Source organism: Cariama cristata, unplaced genomic scaffold (genome assembly GCF_000690535.1).
Source record: "Cariama cristata isolate BGI_N322 unplaced genomic scaffold, ASM69053v1 scaffold20688, whole genome shotgun sequence".
Lineage (NCBI taxonomy): Eukaryota > Metazoa > Chordata > Aves > Cariamiformes > Cariamidae > Cariama > Cariama cristata.
In genome coordinates this window covers 167,154-185,936 of record NW_009631069.1, presented here as the reverse complement: position 1 = coordinate 185,936, position 18,783 = coordinate 167,154, and the positions used below count along the sequence as shown (strand labels likewise).

General features: G+C 37.0%; 1 protein-coding gene across 3 annotated transcripts in view; it reads left to right on the top strand.

The window, feature by feature from the left end:
• ACSL3 (acyl-CoA synthetase long-chain family member 3) overlaps positions 1-13,547 on the top strand; it is a 30,886-nt gene extending 17,339 nt beyond the window's left edge. For all 3 annotated transcript variants that reach the window (XM_009705820.1, XM_009705821.1, XM_009705819.1), the window contains 9 exons: positions 73-196; positions 470-541; positions 1,052-1,191; positions 1,927-2,099; positions 3,199-3,273; positions 4,310-4,501; positions 5,722-5,836; positions 10,564-10,721; positions 13,045-13,547. In XM_009705820.1, coding sequence (XP_009704122.1) covers positions 73-196; positions 470-541; positions 1,052-1,191; positions 1,927-2,099; positions 3,199-3,273; positions 4,310-4,501; positions 5,722-5,836; positions 10,564-10,721; positions 13,045-13,208 — 1,213 coding nt within the window. In that variant the 3' untranslated portion in view covers positions 13,209-13,547. The remainder of the gene's footprint in view (positions 1-72; positions 197-469; positions 542-1,051; positions 1,192-1,926; positions 2,100-3,198; positions 3,274-4,309; positions 4,502-5,721; positions 5,837-10,563; positions 10,722-13,044) is intronic.
• Positions 13,548-18,783: the final 5,236 nt, after the last annotated feature.

The following is an 18,783-nucleotide window of genomic DNA, read 5'->3' as shown; positions in this document are numbered from 1 at the left end:
AATTTAGCTTAATGACTCATCTGAGGACTCTAATGGTACAATATAAACTTATATTTTAAAAATTCTTTACAGGGAAAAAGACATCTATATTGGCTATTTGCCTCTTGCGCATGTCCTGGAGCTGAGTGCTGAACTTGTGTGTCTGTCTCATGGATGCCGCATTGGTTACTCTTCACCTCAGACATTAGCTGACCAGGTATGTCGTACATGTAAGCCCCTGTGGTAAAAAAAAAATAATATATAATTGCATCGGATCTTTGTAATATTTCTTAAAAAATATTACAACAAATCTTCCTTTGTACAATTCATGAAACAGGGTATTGGTGGTTATGACCGGTATTCTGGACTAGTTTTAATTGTTAAAATACAATTTAAATAAAGTGATTGTTTGAAAGATGTGCTATGTCATTTTGTTTCTTGTGTTAAAAATCTTGAATGTGTCTGCTAGTAAACTTATTCTTCGCTTTAGTCGTCTAAAATAAAGAAAGGAAGCAAAGGTGATGTCACTACACTTAAGCCAACCCTAATGGCAGCTGTCCCGGTAAGTAACTGAAGGATAAGTAATTTTAAAATTTATTTTAAAAATATAATTCATATTTCAAATTTTTAACAACAAAATTAATGCAATGATATTTTAAATAAAAAAGGTGGAACCTTTGATGTTAAGCCAGCTTTAAATATTTTTTTGTATTTATTTGTATGTTGGGGATAAACATTCATCATATGAGTGTCAACATTTTTTCAAAGTTTAAATAGCTGTGGGGGTTAGATTGCCGTTTTAATTAGTCATCTTTTGTTCATCATAGTAAATGAACGGAATAAAGATAGCTGGCACCAGGTAGCTTGGGGTTAACTAGTGCTCCTGCTCAGATGTTTGCTTTCCTCATTTCTGTGAAGATCTTGCTATCTCTTAGCAGTGGAAGAGGAAGCAACCTGAGAGTTGATTGTCATCTGAAACGAACTAGAATTTCTAGATGATGTTTCCTTTTTGTTGTACTGAATTTAGGATTTCTGTTTCTTTGAATTAAAGTTAATCTTTATATATAACTAGGAAATTATGGATCGGATCTACAAAAATGTCATGAATAAAGTGAATGAAATGACTAGTTTCCAGCGGAATCTATTTATATTGGCCTACAACTACAAAATGGAACAGATTTCCAAAGGTTACACTACCCCACTCTGCGATAGGTAATTTTAGTTTTATTTTTAATGGCACCAAAAATGTTTATCAAAGTCTTAGCACATGAGCAGTATCTGATTTTTTTTTTTTATGCTTTTCTTTGTTTTAGTGTTGACACTTTGAACATAAACAAGTCTGTAATTAAGTGTAAAGTGGAACAACAAATCAGTAGTTTGTGCGATGGTTTTAAATATTTACTGATAGAATTTAAGTGAGTGTTATTTAAGTTGAAACTGATTGGAGATTTATATTCGTTGCATTATTTTCACCAGGACTTTAATAATGGATTTATACAATTCTTGAGTAAGATGGGAAGTCTCTTGCTATAGATAACAGTAGACGTCACATTTTCACAGAAGTGAGTCACAGAATATCTCAAGCTGGAAGAAACCCATAAGGATCATTGAGTTCAATTCCCAATTTCAGTGAGACTAAAGATAATAGAATTGCCAAATTTATATAGCTTATTTAAGTTATTTTTGAGGAGAAAATCACTGAACTCTATTGTCTTACTAAATATACGTTCTCAAAACACTTAACCCATCTTCAAATTAGAATGTGGAAACAAGCTTAGAAATCTGTGTCTGTGTTTTTGAAAACTTAAGTGTGCTCCTTCAAAGTTTTCCTTGAATGCCATAAAAGTTTATTTGAAGATGGTGGAAACTTTCAGTTCAGATACAAAATTAGGTATCTCTTGTTTTGTTTTTAAGCAACAAATCTATACTCTTACCTTTGCATTTTAGCCTTATTTTCCGGAAAGTGCGAATGCTGCTGGGAGGAAAAATTCGCATCCTGCTTTGTGGAGGAGCTCCGCTCTCTGCAGCAACTCAGCGGTTTATGAACATTTGTTTCTGTTGCCCTGTAGGACAGGGTTATGGACTAACTGAATCAGCTGGAGCTGGAACAATCACGGAAGGTTGGTGTCAATGCATCCCACCAAGTGCTGTGATCTGTGCTGAGCGCTCTGCATGTATCATCTTTGACAATCTATTCATTTGGTGTATGCCACCAAATATAACTGGGGAATCCGGGGAGTTACTTGTAATCATAAATGTATAAAACAGTAGAAGTACTAATTTTGGCACATTGTGCTAAAGCTGGTGACCTGCTTTTAAAATGAATGTTCTCATTTGTGATAGAGAAACCTGTAATAGTGTGAGTGGGATCTTGGCATTATTGCACTTACCATTTGAACCAAATAAATTATTTCTAATTTCGGTGAGTATATTGAGATGTTGGGAAAATAAAAAATAGAATGCAAAAGCCTGCACCAGGTTTTAATTTCATGTAACAGAGCTTAATGGTTTCAGTTGCCTTTTGGTCCTAAAATTTCACTCTTATTTGGTGTTGGCAGAAACAGTCAGAGCTGCTATGTTTCGTCAATGGTGTGATTTACCTAGGAATCATACGAGGAGTATCCAGGGTTCATTGCTAGATTATGCCGGATTGTAGAACATGTATTATGTTCCTTGGTGATCCACAAACTACTGTGATGTGATTTTTATTCCAAGAGGTCTTTGGAAATGGCTTCTTCAGTAGCTTGGGAAAAAAAAAATAGTGGAACTGTAATACAAATGATGTAGTCTCCAGTGGTGCTCTTTTGGGAGGGTGCCCGGATGCAGAAGTGTTTAGGGTTGAGACTTCAGGAGAGTGAATCAAAATATAGAATCCTTGAATTGTTATGAAATATTGCTACTTATTTCAGAGTCCAGTGAACACTATTTAAAGTTGTGCAGCTTCTGAAGCATGATCCACACAGACAGCTTACTAGCAAAGCTGTGTTGATATGACTGGAGGTATCTGTAAATACAGCCATCTATTTTCTTTGCAGGATAAGGATTTTATCTGCATTACTTTGATAGATCCATTATTTTTCTTGGAAGTTTTGTTCTATGAATTAAAGTTCAGGAATAAATAGCAGTTAATTTACAGTAAACAAGATGCATGACAACAAATATTTTTTTTCTAATTTTGGTAATTTTTTTTCTGAAAAATGCTCTTTTTTAAAATTCTAGTTTGGGACTACACTACAGGGAGAGTGGGAGCACCTTTGGTCTGTTGTGAAATCAAGTTAATGAACTGGGAAGAAGGTGAGAATTTCTGTATGTGACAAAATTATGGTGTGTTTGTAAGAACTTTATATAACTGGTTTTCTATTGGACTTGGCCTAGTAGTAGTAATTAAAAGACTATTTCTTGGCTTTTTAAATTTTAAATGCTGCTTTTACCTGTAGAAGTTTGATCTTGGGGTAGAAAAAAGCTGAAAATATATTCCTCAGTGGTTTTTAAACTTACAAATATCTAGACAAGCTATCAGTGCGAGTGGCATTTTGACTAGGTTGTATGATGACTCTCTGGCTATATGATTTGTTTTATTCCTGTCACTATAATTGCATATGCATGTTGTGTAAGTGCATACAGAGTTGTACCTCTTTCTGATTTAGATCAGTATTCTTGCAGGACAGGGTACAGCTCGTGTATTTTGTGTCTTAGAGGTACTGGATTCAGGAGACTTCAGCTGAAGTGCTTGAATGATACCTTCTGTTGCCATTAAGAAATTATTTTAAATTAGTCTTCATAATATTATTTAAATCATTAAAAAGTGGATATGTGGAATAGAAGCTTAATGGATACTGTATCAAATATACTTAATGAAGGTTGGAATGTATTTGTGTGATTTCCATTCACTGTAGGATTTTAGGTATTGTAGAGTAGAAATACATAATACTTAAGGGCGTTTCGGGCTAATGTGAAACCATACAGGTTTTTTATTCCTAAAATATGAGGCAAAATTTATCTTTTCTTTGATTCAAGCCTGTACGAAACTGATAGACCATGTTAGTCCTGGCAGAAAGATTGCATAGAGGTGGCATTTGCCCTCTTCATGTGTGTGAATTTCACTATTTGTAAACATGCATGTTAAATAATTGTTTATAGGCTGAAGAGAATTGGAACCATGTCTTCTCTTACTGAACTATTTAGGCAAGTGGTATCTTTGGTTAAGGACTTACTAAAGTATTTCGTTCTATCTTTAAATAATAAATAAGAATAGTAAAAATAATAGGAATTCTTGCTTTGGAAATATATTTTAATTCTTGTTAACTTAATAAAAACCCCGTACTTTTAGGTGGATATTACAACACTGATAAACCATATCCTAGAGGTGAGATTCTTATTGGAGGGCAAAATGTGACTGTGGGCTACTACAAAAATGAAGTACGAACCAAGAAAGATTTCACTGTTGATGAGAATGGGCAGAGGTGGCTTCATACTGGAGACATTGGAGAATTTCAGCAAGATGGATGTCTAAAAATTATTGGTGAGTTAATAAATTCAGGTGAACATATGAATTTTTCAGGGCCACTAAATACTGTAATTAACCAAAAAAATCTCCATATTTTGGCATGCAGTCTAAAGCCTTACCATGTGTCCCAGGGAAATTCTGGTATGTTAATATAAACTTGATTGTGTGTTTTAAAAGCTGATTTTTAAAACAATTGCTTCCTTTTAAAACAGTCTTAACATTGACTCCAGTCTCTTAGTGAGACTGGGTAGTAATTAGAGAGTTAAATATAAAATATAGGCTAATTGAGCGAGATAAGCTGCGTTAGATTTTATAATTTTGTGAGTGTGGAATTTGATTCAGTGAAAGGGCTCTTTTGGTAATACGTGCTCAGGAATTAAATAAGCCTTTTTGTAATCTTGCCATTCTTTGTAATAAGAATATCCCTTTATCATAAATGAATCAGAGGAATATTATACCAAGGTAAAGGTGTTATATATAAGCCTGTGATAGGCTCATAATTCTTTGAGACCCGTACGCACAAAAATAGGTGCCCTGTAAACTACCAGGTGTCTCTTGTGATGTCAGTGGTGATTCAGGGTGCTCTTTAATCCTGAAAACTAAGTTTATTTGGCTTATTATGTGAGAATAATCTTGGGTCCCATTGCAGCTACCATGCCTGGTTGCACAAAGCAGCATGAAGATACACAGCAAAGGGGAAGCACTCCTGGCTGCCATCGCAGCCAGTGGCATAAGGCCCTGTAGTCACCTTTGCCTTCTTTGGGCTGCATACAATACGCTCAAGTAATTTCGCTTAATTGTGTTTCAAATAATAGGTGGACAATTGCTCTTTAAATATGAATTTAACCTGGGAATAAATAACAACGTGTCCCCAAATGGTGCATCTCCTGCCTTAAGCGTCTGGACCAGACAGCACAAGATGTGTGCTTCTAGCCAAACCCTGGCTTTTCCGCTGTCCTAGTTGTGAATGGAAGACATGACAGTGCTGTCATATAGGAAATGCTGTTCTAAAGGCAGAAAATGCATGGAATTGAAATGTGTCTCATTTTTCTGTGAGGGACAGATTGATAAAAAGCAAAGTCTGGAAACCTGATATTAAATGTTTCTGGTACATTCACCAAACATGAGTCAGCTTACCTTTTGGCATTTATACATACATTTCATAAAAGATTAAAATCAATGTCTAAAGTTTTTGTGTTCTGTAATTAACGTTTAATTCCTTTTTTCCTCAATAGATCGTAAAAAAGATCTTGTAAAACTCCAGGCAGGAGAATATGTTTCTCTTGGCAAAGTAGAAGCTGCTCTAAAGAATCTTCCACTGGTAGATAATATTTGTGTGTATGCAAGCAGGTAAGAGGCAGCTGATACTTTGTTATTGCTGTAATCTTTGTCTCTCCTACTGAAGCCATAAGAAAAATTTTTTTGCCACTCAATGTGTGGAATTTTTTTAACCAGTTGAAAAAGATTTTTACTTATAATGCAATGGAATAACTTTCTCTATCAAAACTAAACTGTCTGAAATGTATTTTTTTATTTTTCCTTTCCTGTTTTTTTCATCATTTGTTGGAAAATGCCAAGAATGAATCCCCTTCTTTCCTTTTTCCCCAATCTGAAAAGCAGCTATGCTCTGACTGCATTCATAACAGACATCACTCAAGCAATTTAGAGATTATTACCTAGGGAAGCCCTAGGACACCTTGTTCCTTGCTGTATTTAGCTGTGATCTGTTCTTCAGGAAGTGCAGTTGTACTTCGGAGGAAGGTGTGGGGGGAAAAACCACCAACAGCCGAGTAGCCGGCTTGCGCATTAAATATACTTTTCTTTAAGCCCTGCGGTACATGAGCAGAAACCTTGAAGCTTGAGAGAAAGCACTCCGTAAATACTATGCAAACACAATTAATAAATGATGATCAAATGTCCTTTCTATTCGCTTTCTGCATGTACTAATGAATTAGGCATATAAGGACTCAAACATGTCTTAAGTTTCTATTTCTACAATTTCCTACCTGTGCATAGTATAGACTTACACATAGAAGTATACTTCAGGTGGTCTTTGTTTGCTGTTGTCATTTTGATGTTTGGAAAGTCATTTTGGAGCTTCTGAACAGAAATATTCTGATTTCAATTATGGCCAAAAAAGCCCCACTTGATAACTTTGATTGAAAGAGGCCAGGTCAAGTATACCAGAGAATTGCTCAGTGGTAATAAATAGAAAATTAACTTTTGGTTTGTTCACCTGGTTCTCTGTGTGGTTTTTCTTTTTTTGGTGTTAACTATTGGTAGTCACCCTGTAACTTAGTTTTGACAGTTTTGGATCAATAGGCTGACACGCATTGGGCATACCACTGCTGAGGAAGCTTCCATTAGATGAGGCTTTATTTGCGGTTTTGACTCGTTGGATGAGTCTCATGTTTGCTTGCTTTGACTGCCTGAGGTTACGTGCCTGTTCCGAGCACCCTCTGTAGCCTGTGGAGAAAGAGGTTCCTGCAGATGGTGATTTCTGCTGTTCAGGATTGAAGTTTACTATTGGAATTGTACTATCAAATTTTGTGTTAATTTTGCCAGGTCAACATGGCATTGGAGGCTAAAATGCACTTACCTCTGATAGCCTGCATCTTGCCTATTACTTAAAAATAAGAAAACCTATGAGCAATTTTTAAAGGTAGTCTACAAACCGAGTCCAAGTATATTCCAGATGGGTTTTTCTGCTGCTGCTGTATTTCTTCTTAATACTTTCATGTATACAATTTGGCATAAGTAGCCACATAATACAGATTCTCTGAATGATTGTCCATATGCACATTTCATTGTGCCTATATACTCACCTCAGCAGTGTGAGCTCGGACACTTCTTGTTAGCAGTGCCTGTGACCTCTCTTCTATCCTGTCTCTCCTTGTACTTTGCCTGGGTGATCTCATATGCAAGAGGTGTCCTTCATTTGTAACTGTTCTGTCTCCCACATGTAAAAGGACAAGGAAGGCAGACTTTTACGAATGGGTTAAATCTGTGATTTGACCTTAGATCTTCGGATGCAAAGCTCCTCTGAATGTAGTAGTAGGGAATCAAAAGTGTTTGCACGATATCGTTACTTCAAAAACTATATTAATTGACTGAGTCAGGCAAAATACTCAGTGAGATAAGGAATAAAATGTTTGCTGAAAGGAATTGTGATTAGAGTTCCTTCAGAGGAGAGTCCTGCTGCTTTATCAGCACTTCACCCATCCAAGGTGATTCAATGTGTCTCAAGCATCATGTCAGGAAAAGGAGTAGTTCCGTTACCTGAGGAATGAGCAAACATGGTAAAAAAAGAAAAAACACCAAACCAACCAACCAAAAAAAACCCCACAAAGGAGTTCTCAACAGGAAGCTCAAGGAGAGCTGATAAGGACCAGACTTAACAAAACAGAAATGGTGATATCGACATGTAATGCCACTGAATATGTCTCTTATCATAAGTCTGAGGGCCGTATTTGGGTAGGATCTCAAGCACAGCAAGGAAATGGGGATGCCGAGTGTAGGAGAGACGTTCTGACAAAATCTCATAGCATGTAGGAGATGACTAAGGAGGTCCTGAGGACCAAATTCTGAAAACTTCTTCCTTCATGCTGCTGTTATGACCTCCAAGACTGAAGAAGCTAGAAAATTCAAAAGATCTGCAGAAGAAACAGTAGTGGAGAGGGAAATAGCTGCTCCGGAGAGAAAATGTAGTCTTCAGGATACTTCTCAAGACAAACAGTGCTTTAGCATTTGAACTGCAACAAGCGAAGATTTAACTTAGTGGTACAGAATGAAAAGCTACACATTCCAGGAGCTGTGAGCTCCAAGGTGCTCTTTCCAGGAAAAAGCATAGTTGTACGAAGACATTTGTTCAGAGGAAGTATACTTCTAGTCAAGAGGCTGAATTTTAGATGAACCACAGTTTGAGGCTTACCCAGCCAACTGATTACTTCTATATGCTGTTTATCCCTGGAGACACTGGTGATATTGGTGGACATGATCTTAAGTATGTCAAAAGACTACAGGAACCAGGGATGAAAGTGCCAGAGTCCTTTGTGTTCTGAATGCCTTCATACATAATACATATACGTTACAGAGTAGGCCGTAGATGAAGTTACAACGATTCAGTACAGAGTATAGCACGAGTGTGTGTGTGTGTTGGGGGGGGGAATCAGAGAGGCAAAGTCAGAAGGTGAGATGCAAGCAGTAAGTGATAGTGAGGCTAATCTGAAGTCTTTCTGTAAGTACACTGTCAGTAAGAGAAAAATGAGAATGGTTTTGAGTCAGCCAACAGGCAAAGCTTGTCAACAGATGATGCCAGGGAAGCCTATGTTTGTAATGGACTTTTGTGCAGTCTTCACAGCTGCTGTCAAATGCCCATTATAATTTGTACCAGTAACAAAGAATAAAATTGCAATGTACAATAACCAAAAGGGTATTTAGAGGTAGCATTTTAAAATTATGTTTGAGACCTTAAAGGATAAGCTAAAGTAATCTCCATACCAGGGTTGAGGTTCTGTATTTTGCATTAATGATCTGTCTAGTGAAAGAAAGAGTTGAAAAGATTTATTAATCTGTAGATGGTTAAAGTGAGACAGGACCAAATGTACAGTGGAGGACAAGATTAGAATTCAGAGCAAGCTTGACTAGATGGAGGTTTGCTTGAAAACAGCAGTCAGTTTAAAGAGGGGAAATGTAAATTATACTTACACCTAAATAAACTGCAAAAATGCAGGATGAGGACCACCAGCTGGTGACAGTTCTGTAGGAGCTGAAATGAATCAACAAGTGCCATACTGTTATAAGAAGGTAAATAATATGACATAATCAGACGTATAGCCTACTAGATGCACAATGATCTATTTGCTCTACCAAGCACTAAAGGGTCTGAGCTCCACATGCAACACTTCAGAAAAGGTGGACCTCTTGAAAAGAGTCTAGGAGAAAAATAGGAACGTCTGGGCAGAGATCTGTGATGCGTGACTTGGGAGGAAAGGGCATTGCTTAAATTCCTGAAGAAACAAGAAAGGAAGGAAGACTAGAAAGGTGAGAGGGAAAAAAAAGTGACAGTCTGTGAATGAATGAATGGCTTCTGTGGAAAGGAGAGGAACATCTGGCTATTGGCTGTATGAAAATACAACTGATGTAAACTGCAGAGAGGAAGAGTCAGGAATAGCCATCAGGAACAGCTTACCAATGCTAAGAATAATGAGGCATTTGCATTAGCGTTTGCCTTATGCTTAAGAAAGTGTTAGACATACATCCGTTAGATGTAACTGACCTTGCTTCAAGGCAGGTGAATGAATTAAATGATCTTCTGAGATAGCTTTCAGCTCTCTGATTCTGTGATCTGCTTTGTTAGAATGTGTAGAATTGCTATGTGAGGTTCTGTTCACGTTTTCCCTAAACTTTACACCATCTGAAAAATCTTGAATACCTGTTTCAGGGCAATTTGTGCTTCAGTGTTTTCCAAAGTCTTTGAGATCACAGCTTCATATGTTCTAGACATGTCAGGAGCAGACAAAGATTGCCAACAGTAGAGTGAGCGTATGGACAATCACTTGAAAGAGAAAGAGAAGTCACTTCCCTTACAGAAGCAGGCATTCTTTGAGATGTGTTGTGCATATGCTCATTCCACAACCTGCTCTCCAACCCCTCTTCACTGCAGTCCTCTACTCCTCTACAGTAACTGGATTCTGCAGTTGAGAGGAAACTGAGGTAGGGAAGCCGCACACCAGTCTTCATACCGGGATACAAAACATGAGGAGAGGCAGGGCGCAATGACATCGTATGGGTACTACTTCCCCAAAGCTTTGAGCATGAGACACAGTGGAATGTGCATATGGACAGCACACCTTGAAGCAATCCAGTTGCTGTAAGGTAAGTAGCTTCTCTTTCTACTTATTTTTAAGCAGGCAAAGGTAATACGTGAACAATTTCAGAAAGATTATCAGGTGAACAAAAGCCAACTGTTAAGAGCAATATCTCTGTATGAAGTGCAAACCCTTCAACTTGAAATGTTATTTTTGAAGACTTGTTAACTTTACAAAATTCATACTAAAGTATGTTATACTTCTCAGTTTCCATTCTTATGTCATTGGATTTGTTGTGCCAAATCAAAAGGAGCTGGCAGAACTAGCTCGAAAGAAAGGATTTAAAGGAACGTGGGAAGAGATCTGTAACAGTCCTGAGATGGAAAAAGAGGTACTGAAGGTGCTAGCTGAAGCTGCCATGGCAGGTGAGTAGCTGGGTAGATAGTATTAACCTTGTGGACCATAATGTCTGTGAAACAGTTAAGCATAGACTCTAAAAATATTTCCTTGAGCTTGTATATTTGCTAGAACATACATGAAGTGAAATTTTCATGCAATAGAACCCCAACAACAAAACTTGAGTTGGGTCAGTCCTTTTGGTTCATGTAACTTTTTTTTTTTCCTAGTGTGGCCAATAGCTGAGGAAACAATACAAAACCAGGGCAAACTCAACAAGCTCAGTTCAGTTCCCTGTGTGTTACATATATATATGTGTGTGTGTGTCTGGTGCTCTTTAAGATGTCCTGTAGTATCTTTTTGGCCTTAGCTGCTGGTCCAAAAGAATGTTGGGTCATCTGTAGATCCATGATATGTGTGTTGAGTATCATACGGTCTCATGTGCTATATACCTATGCATAGTTGAAATAAGCCTGTGGTGACAGGCTCCCCTAGCTTCCAGTGACTTGCATCTGAGGGATTTCCTAAACTGAAAGCAGTGTCTTTGTAGTTAATATTATTTTTTCAGTAGACTTTTCTTCCATTAACTCTTCTAGTCCCATTTTGAAGTTATGAAAATATTCTGTATCCGTACTGTCCTGCGGCAGAGCTGCACAGCTCAGCTATGTTTGTGTGAAGAAATGCCTGTTGTTTGTTTTCACCCTGCCATCTGCTAGTTCGACATGCTTCTGCTGAGCTCGTGTGTGGGAAGAGGCAGTGAACAGCCACAATGGCGGTCGCGATTTTTTTTTTTTTCCCAATGTCTATTGTGCTTTCCCCTCAGCTGTATCTTTTTCATGCTAATTGGTCATAATCTATTTAGCTATTCTGGTGCAGAATTAAACAGTGGCACAGTGATATTTTGGTTGTTCTTTCATAATAATTTCTGCCTTGTTTTTGCTCTTGACCATTACTAAGCACTGACCTTTTTTCATAAAGCTGTCAGTTAGGACCACAGAATGTTTTTTTAAATGGGCATTGTGGATGTTAAATTTGGTTTTCTTATGCATTTTCTTTTACATTTTTCTGCAATGAATGTTTTCTGCTGTCTGTTTTGCAATTGCTCAGTATCATGATGTCCTTCTGTACCTCTTTGAAATTTGTCCTCATCTTTTCTACCCAAGATAACTTCGTGCTTTCAGCAATCTTTGTCTTGTTAATCTTTGTCTCTTCTCCATATTGTGAAAATATTAAACTCTATAATTAGCATATTTGCAGACTTCTGTTACAGGAGCATCGTCTTAAAATGAGCGCAGTCTCAATACTGCAGCAGGCTTTTTTTTTTTTCCCTTGCCCCATGTCTCTAGTCCGTATTTCTTCACTGTGTGGAGCATATAGGCACGGTCACTCTAAGAAGCTGCTGCAATGGAGAGTATGTACAAAGTCACTTGCCTTTTCTTTTTTGTGCAGCACTAACTATTCTAAGGGGAACTAAATATGTTGTTAAAATTGATGAAACGGAATATTTGATTTAATCCTGAGGCACTTTTGCACATTTTGATGTTATTTTATATTTGGTTTTGTTTTTCAATTTGGTATCATAGACTGTACTTTTAAAGTAATACTATGATTTTTAGGGCTAAATTGCAAAAAACCCACTCAAATCTAGTGATTTAATGTCAAGGGGAGTAAAAAATGCAGGAAAATCTAAAAATGGCAAGTTGCACAGGACAATTATACATTTGTGGATTATTTTTTATTTAACCTGAAAACAGATATTTTTTTTTTAATATTGCCCATCTGTTGATTACTTTTCTTTGAGTTATTTGTTTTTCTTATGTCTGAAACCATAGCAGAAGCTCTTGCAAATGATACGATGTTTTGTGCTAAAGGCGTAACATGCAGAGCACTGTTGTGCTTCAGTAAGGGGAACAGCTACCGTATGAACTTACTTTCCTTGAATGATTTAGGACTATCAGGAAAAACCACACTTTTTAAGGTTTTTAAGCTTAAGTAGTATGGATTTTAAGACTTTGTCACCAGAAGATGAGTAGCATGACACTGATACAACAGTATATATTTTCAGGATGTCACTTGCAAGCACTGAGGCTCTTCTGAAGTTAGGGAGCAGCACAGATACCCAAACAGCAGGGGTTTATTTCAGTATTTCTGTGGGAACTGGAGAACAGTTACTGATGGATCCTGTCACTCTACTTGTGACCACACAGGTTTTCAAAGCTAACCATGGGGGGTTGGAGGAGCACTTCTTCATTTATGTCACATGTTTTTCTGTGTAAGAATATAGTCTTTTGTGCTTAATTGTAGAAAAATTGTGACATTTACGTTTTGTATTAAAAATGTTTATTTTTACAGCTAATCTGGAAAAGTTTGAAATACCAGTAAAAATTCGTTTGAGCCCTGATCCTTGGACCCCTGAGACTGGTCTAGTGACAGATGCGTTCAAACTAAAACGCAAAGAGCTTACGGCATACTATCAAATGGACATTGATCGAATGTATGGAAAAAATGTAAAATAATTCTTTTTACTGCACCACTTTGCTACGATGAGCTTGGATCAAATAGGAAATACTTGAATTGCCTGTCTCAACACTTGAGATCAACACACAAACCCACCATTCCTCATTTGCAGCTTAAACTGTTATTTCTGATAACATCACCATGATGACTGGCAAGTTTAGTAAAATGTTATGGCAGCAAACTTGTGTCTGTCTCCTTTTTTCCAGTTTTCTCTGCTACCTTGTCAGTCTGTGGATTTTCCCAAGTCTTTTTGGGAAACCATGATTCTGAAGCCTCAAGTTTTTAAACATTTATAAATCCTGTATAATGTTTTATTTGTATCTTTAAAATTTGGATGTATATAGAGAGAACTTGGCTATATAAGAAATGGTTATACTGGGGGCCTTTTTTAACCTAATTATTTAAAGATAAGAAGGTATTGATGTTGTAACATTATGTACATTGAAAATGCTTGTAATGAGGTCATTGTTGGACGGAAGACCGGGTTGTTTGCTGCTGTGCTATTTTTCTGTGTAAATCTGAGAGAGAATATGTTTGGACATTGCAGCTTGTGTAATACACCTTCAATATGTGCCTAATGGTTACTTTTATTTTTATTTGAAAGTTAAAAGGTGGTCATGGCACAGCTCTGCATAAAGCAGGTACTCTTACAGGTGTTCATTAAAGCTTGTTTAATACAAAAGATGCTGTTAACGCAGCAGAATTTAAACCTAAGAATAATCTCTCAAATACAGAAACTAATTTTTTAAATAGCTGATGACTATTTCATCCAGTAGTTGAATTGTGTAGAGCTAATAAGAACTCTCAGCATTAATTTTGCTATACACTTCGGCAGCATCCTTTTAGCAGAGGGACTGTAAGAACTTTTGTCTTTTCTCATTAGGTTTGGACGTTACACTGAGTTTGCTCTTTCGTTGTTTGTGGAAGTCTGGCAAGACCCCTGTTCTGCCCTAGCTTCAACCCAAATCTTACTGGGGGGATTTTTAAAGTCATAATGACAGTTATGTTCTCAGTTCACGCAGTGCCTAGCTGCCCTTTGTGCCATTAAAAATCTCCCTTTAATTCTGTGTGTGTTTAGGTGGGGTTTTTTTGCTTTAAAAACAGATATTTGAAGTAGTTGTCAGCCAGAGTTATTTATGTTGCTTGGTTTGTTACACCTAATTCTTACTTTGGGAAGAAGTCTCAATTTCTGTTTTACTATCTGTGAATATTCTTTGAAGAAATATGGGGGATCTTTTCTTCTTCAGTGAGAGTGTTTAGATTTGTTTCAGATGTGAATTTTATTTTCAAAATGTTTCTAGAAAGAATATTTTAATCAGGGTTACATGAGAATGTGAAAAGGCATACATCAGTCAACTTTGTGACAGAGCAAATATTAAAATGGCTTTAATATGGAGATTATTCTCATGTGTATCATTTACTTGTAGTACTAAAAATCAAGGTCTTGCTGCTCACTGAGTACCCTACTGTGGTAGCACATAGCAGTTCCAAATGGCAGCAGCTTTGGGGAGGGAGTTCCTGCTGTTAGCATTTGTGACATGGGAGTTTTGGGAGATGTTTGATATACAAGTCCTCATTTTAAAAAAAATCTGAAATATTATTTAAATTAACACTTTCCATTGACTATAGAAAGCAGCTTCATAGGAGTTGAAAGTTATCAAGTAGGTTCCCTGTACTTTAGTTTTGATGAAACGATGAGGAGGTTTGTGCTGTATTTTATGTTACATTCCCATCTCTCCCACTATTCATGGATTTTCCCTGCTGCTGTCTATGAAAAACTGTTACCATTTGGTGAATTTTGATGTAACTAGTCAAATGGAAATAGAAGGAACAAAAAGAAATCAAAACCACATTTGTGAGATTAATGCATTCAGATATCCAGACCATAAATTAAAACCTTCTGGCAAGTAGAGATGAGACTAATGCTGGAAAATGACTGAAGAATCCAAATGTGGAAATTGCCAAGTGTGTAGGGAGGGGTCACACCATATATTAGACGTTACTAATGCTTAAATATGTATCTGTGCTCCATCAACAGGTTCTGAAATAGTTTGCAGTCAGCACAGGATGTATGTTCAAATATTTTTTGTGATTTTTAGTGAAAATCAATGAATCGCTGAAGTACTATGTATATCACTTGGTGCGTTGTGCAGCAGATTTAAGAAAATAAATCTGCTTTTGGTTAAATCAGAAAAAATCTGAAGTTAGTGTTTTGTTCTGCTAAGGGTATAAATCCACTTTTGGATAAATTGCATAAATGAAACTTTCAAAATGGCTTGGAAATAGTTTTAATTTTTCTTCTAATCCAGGCACAAGATTGGGTTCCGTCTAACTGTGCATTTGATTTTACAGTTCAGTTTTTTTATATTTTAAATGGATGTAGATATATATAGTTCTTCCTTCTTTAGACGTCAGGTTCATTGTGGACATTTATTTCTTCTACAGAATGTGAAAATAAAGCAGTTCATTAATTTTAGTCTCAGCATTGGAGATAGACAGACTTTCAAAATATTTGTGATGAGTATGTGGTTTTCTTCTGATTTGTAACAAAAGACAGACTTCAGTACTGCTAGGTTCTGCGTGCTTCCATGTCCCATTGAGGCCACCTGTCCCGTGGGTGCCCACGCTTCTCGTTGGTTGCCCAGGGCCGTCACGGGAGGGTAAGTGGCAGTGGCTGTTCAGATGTAGGGCTTCCTGCCTCCCCGAGTCGTGGTCCTGGGGACCACCATGCCTGTCGGGTACTTTTGGCTGCCACCGTGTTCTCACCCTGTGCTCTTGCGTTGCTGAGCAGAAGGACAACTTTAGAGGAGTTTGCTGAAACCCTGTGTAGATGTGCTATGTGCCAGCCAGGAATTTACCTAGTCTCTCTTATCTCTTTCTTTTTTTTCTTTTTTTTTTTTTTTTTTGGTGTGTGTGTCTTCCCATGCCCCGTGTAACAAGAACAACAAAAGTACCTATTGGAATATGTTGCACATGTCCCAAAGGCTGCAGATGGCTGTAGAGCAAATTAGGAAAAGTGCGTCGTTGGAAGTAATGGTCTCCGTCATGTGGGGAATTTTGTAATGGAAAGAGCTGTAACTTTTAAACGGTCTTTCTGAGTTTAAACTAAGAACAAGGGGCATATACCTCACCTGAGGGCCCCCAAAAGGGAGGGATTTTTAACAAAGCTTTTGTAAATATAAAATTCCCAGGGACTCTGAATCATTGGAAACTGTAACTACTTACTCTGTTGTGAAAATCGACATATTTCATTATAAAAAATGACTGACCAAGAAATTTCAAGGATACTGTGAATCTCCTTTAAATTCCCACAATTTTTAAAAAATATTTCAGGACTTTAGGCTCAATTCAATCTAGATGTCATAAGTGTTCTTTGCACAGAGCAGTGTTCCTGGAGTAGGTTAGGAAATTAAAAAATGCCATGTCAGAAAAGACCTTGCGAGTTTGCTGCTGCTGCAGTTTACACTCAAGCAGGACCATACCTCAGTGAGAAGCTGTGTCTTAGCAGTAAAATATGTGGCTGAAATGAAAGCAAAAAACAATGTGCAACTGAAACTAAGAGCATAATGCATACCTACGTCCTACTGGTTTTATAGGTAGGATGCAGAGAAGGGTATGGAAATGAAACCATAAACTAAAAACATCCTGTAAAGCTTGTAAGTTTATGCAGAAATTGCTATAGGACATAAGACTCCTTTGCAATAACCTTTATCCTGCTAAAATTCACAAGCTTTTATTCTGTACTAAAACCACATTTAGGCAATGCAGTGCAGCATTTTTAATTTTTATTAATGTGATGTATTAACTACTTTGGACTCGGTATAAAATTGTGTACATCTGTTTCTTTACTGGTAAGAGGAACAATCTTCAACTTGCATACACCTTGGACCAGGCTGAAATGTTAATTGAATGACCAGTTGTATATTATTGTAATTGGTTATTTAATGTAAACTCATTTGCAATGTGATCTTGGTTGTTTACTATGAACTGCCTGAACATTGTATATCCTAATTGAGTTATATTGTATGAACTATTTATTTGTAATTGGATATCATGTTTCAAAAATAAAATTAATTTCACAAATCAGGCTGCATACGTCCAGTTTTTTAAGTAGCATTTCATTTTTGTCTGTCTAAGCCTAGATAATTTGTGGTTGTGAATTAGCAAGACTCATTACCTTAGTTGAGTACGTGGCTGTTGAAGAAGGGTAGTGGGTTGGGATAGTTCAAAACATTGCGTTACCTACAAATCTGTAGGATGGTGGGCACGTCCTGCTGTCGTGCTCCCTGCCTCGCGGTGATGGTCACCTTTTGCAGAAGGCCTCATCCCTGGTATCTTGACAGTTCTCGACATTAATAGCCATGTGCTTGTGCTTTGCAGGTGGTGAATATGCTGGTTGACTGCTCAGCCATTTGTGCTATACAGATATTTCTGATGTATTTTTCTGTATGTTAGTATTGGTGGTAGTGAGTTTGTGTCTGGACTGGGTAGTAATGACCCTTATACGCAAGGCTTGCCAATTCAGGAGTGGAAATGATACTTGATACAGTGAGAATTTAGCCAACTCCTGTCCTTTGAAACTATAATTTCAAGTCTTGTCAAATATTTAAAATAAATGTGACAGTTTCAAGACGAATGCCGGAACACTAGCTATCAGGTTAGCCTGCTTTCCACTGCAGGAGAGTCACCATCCTGCTTTGTCTGTTTTATTTGCATATGATCTGCCACGTACCCCTTTTTAGGAGCAGTGGCTGTGGTAATAACTTGTGTAAAGCTATAAGCTTCTGATGTATTTTTTTTATTTTACTATCCAGGTGTACTAGGACTTATATTTGGTGTTTAATTTTCCTTAAGTTTGTGGGCTGAAGGGTCAGATCTCAAAGAGATGTTAGGTGCTTGCAATTAGACTTCAGAGATCTTGAGCACTGAAATGTAAGGTTTTGATTACAAGCTCACAAATTGTTGCTGGTAAATATCCAACCTGGAGGCATCTCAACAGATGCCTTTTTTTTTTCTTTTTTTTTTTTTTTTCTTTTTTTTTTTTTTTTTTTTTTTTTTTCTTTTGGGGGGGGTGTCTTTATTTACAGGTTCCCTAGATGCCTAGGGTTGTAGTGCTGGCTAAATGTCAAGCCTTCCCTGCTGCATGGCTGATCTTTATTTTTATCCCTTTAGACAGCCATGAGAAGGCTCCAACTTCCTCCTGGTTTTCAGTTATATTCAAAGTAATTTCTTATTTTCTTTCTATCAACAATACTGTTTTCTTAAAGACTGAAAACTTTTTATTTCAAATTCATTTAGGATAATATGACACACTAATTTTTTTTTTCCCCCTCCCTTAGGCATCCACAGCTGCTAAAATGCCTTTAGGGGGCTCTTTAATAAAATAAAGAGAAGTAAACAAGTTCTGAACTATTATAGTACGTAATCTATTGTAGCAACTAATTTCAGAAGGAATAAACATGTAACCAATTTAGGAGCCTTAGTTTTCAGAAAATATTATGTTATGGAAGCCATTAGAGAGGCATGGGATCAAAAATAATAGACACGATAAAATTACAAATAATGAAGTCCTGA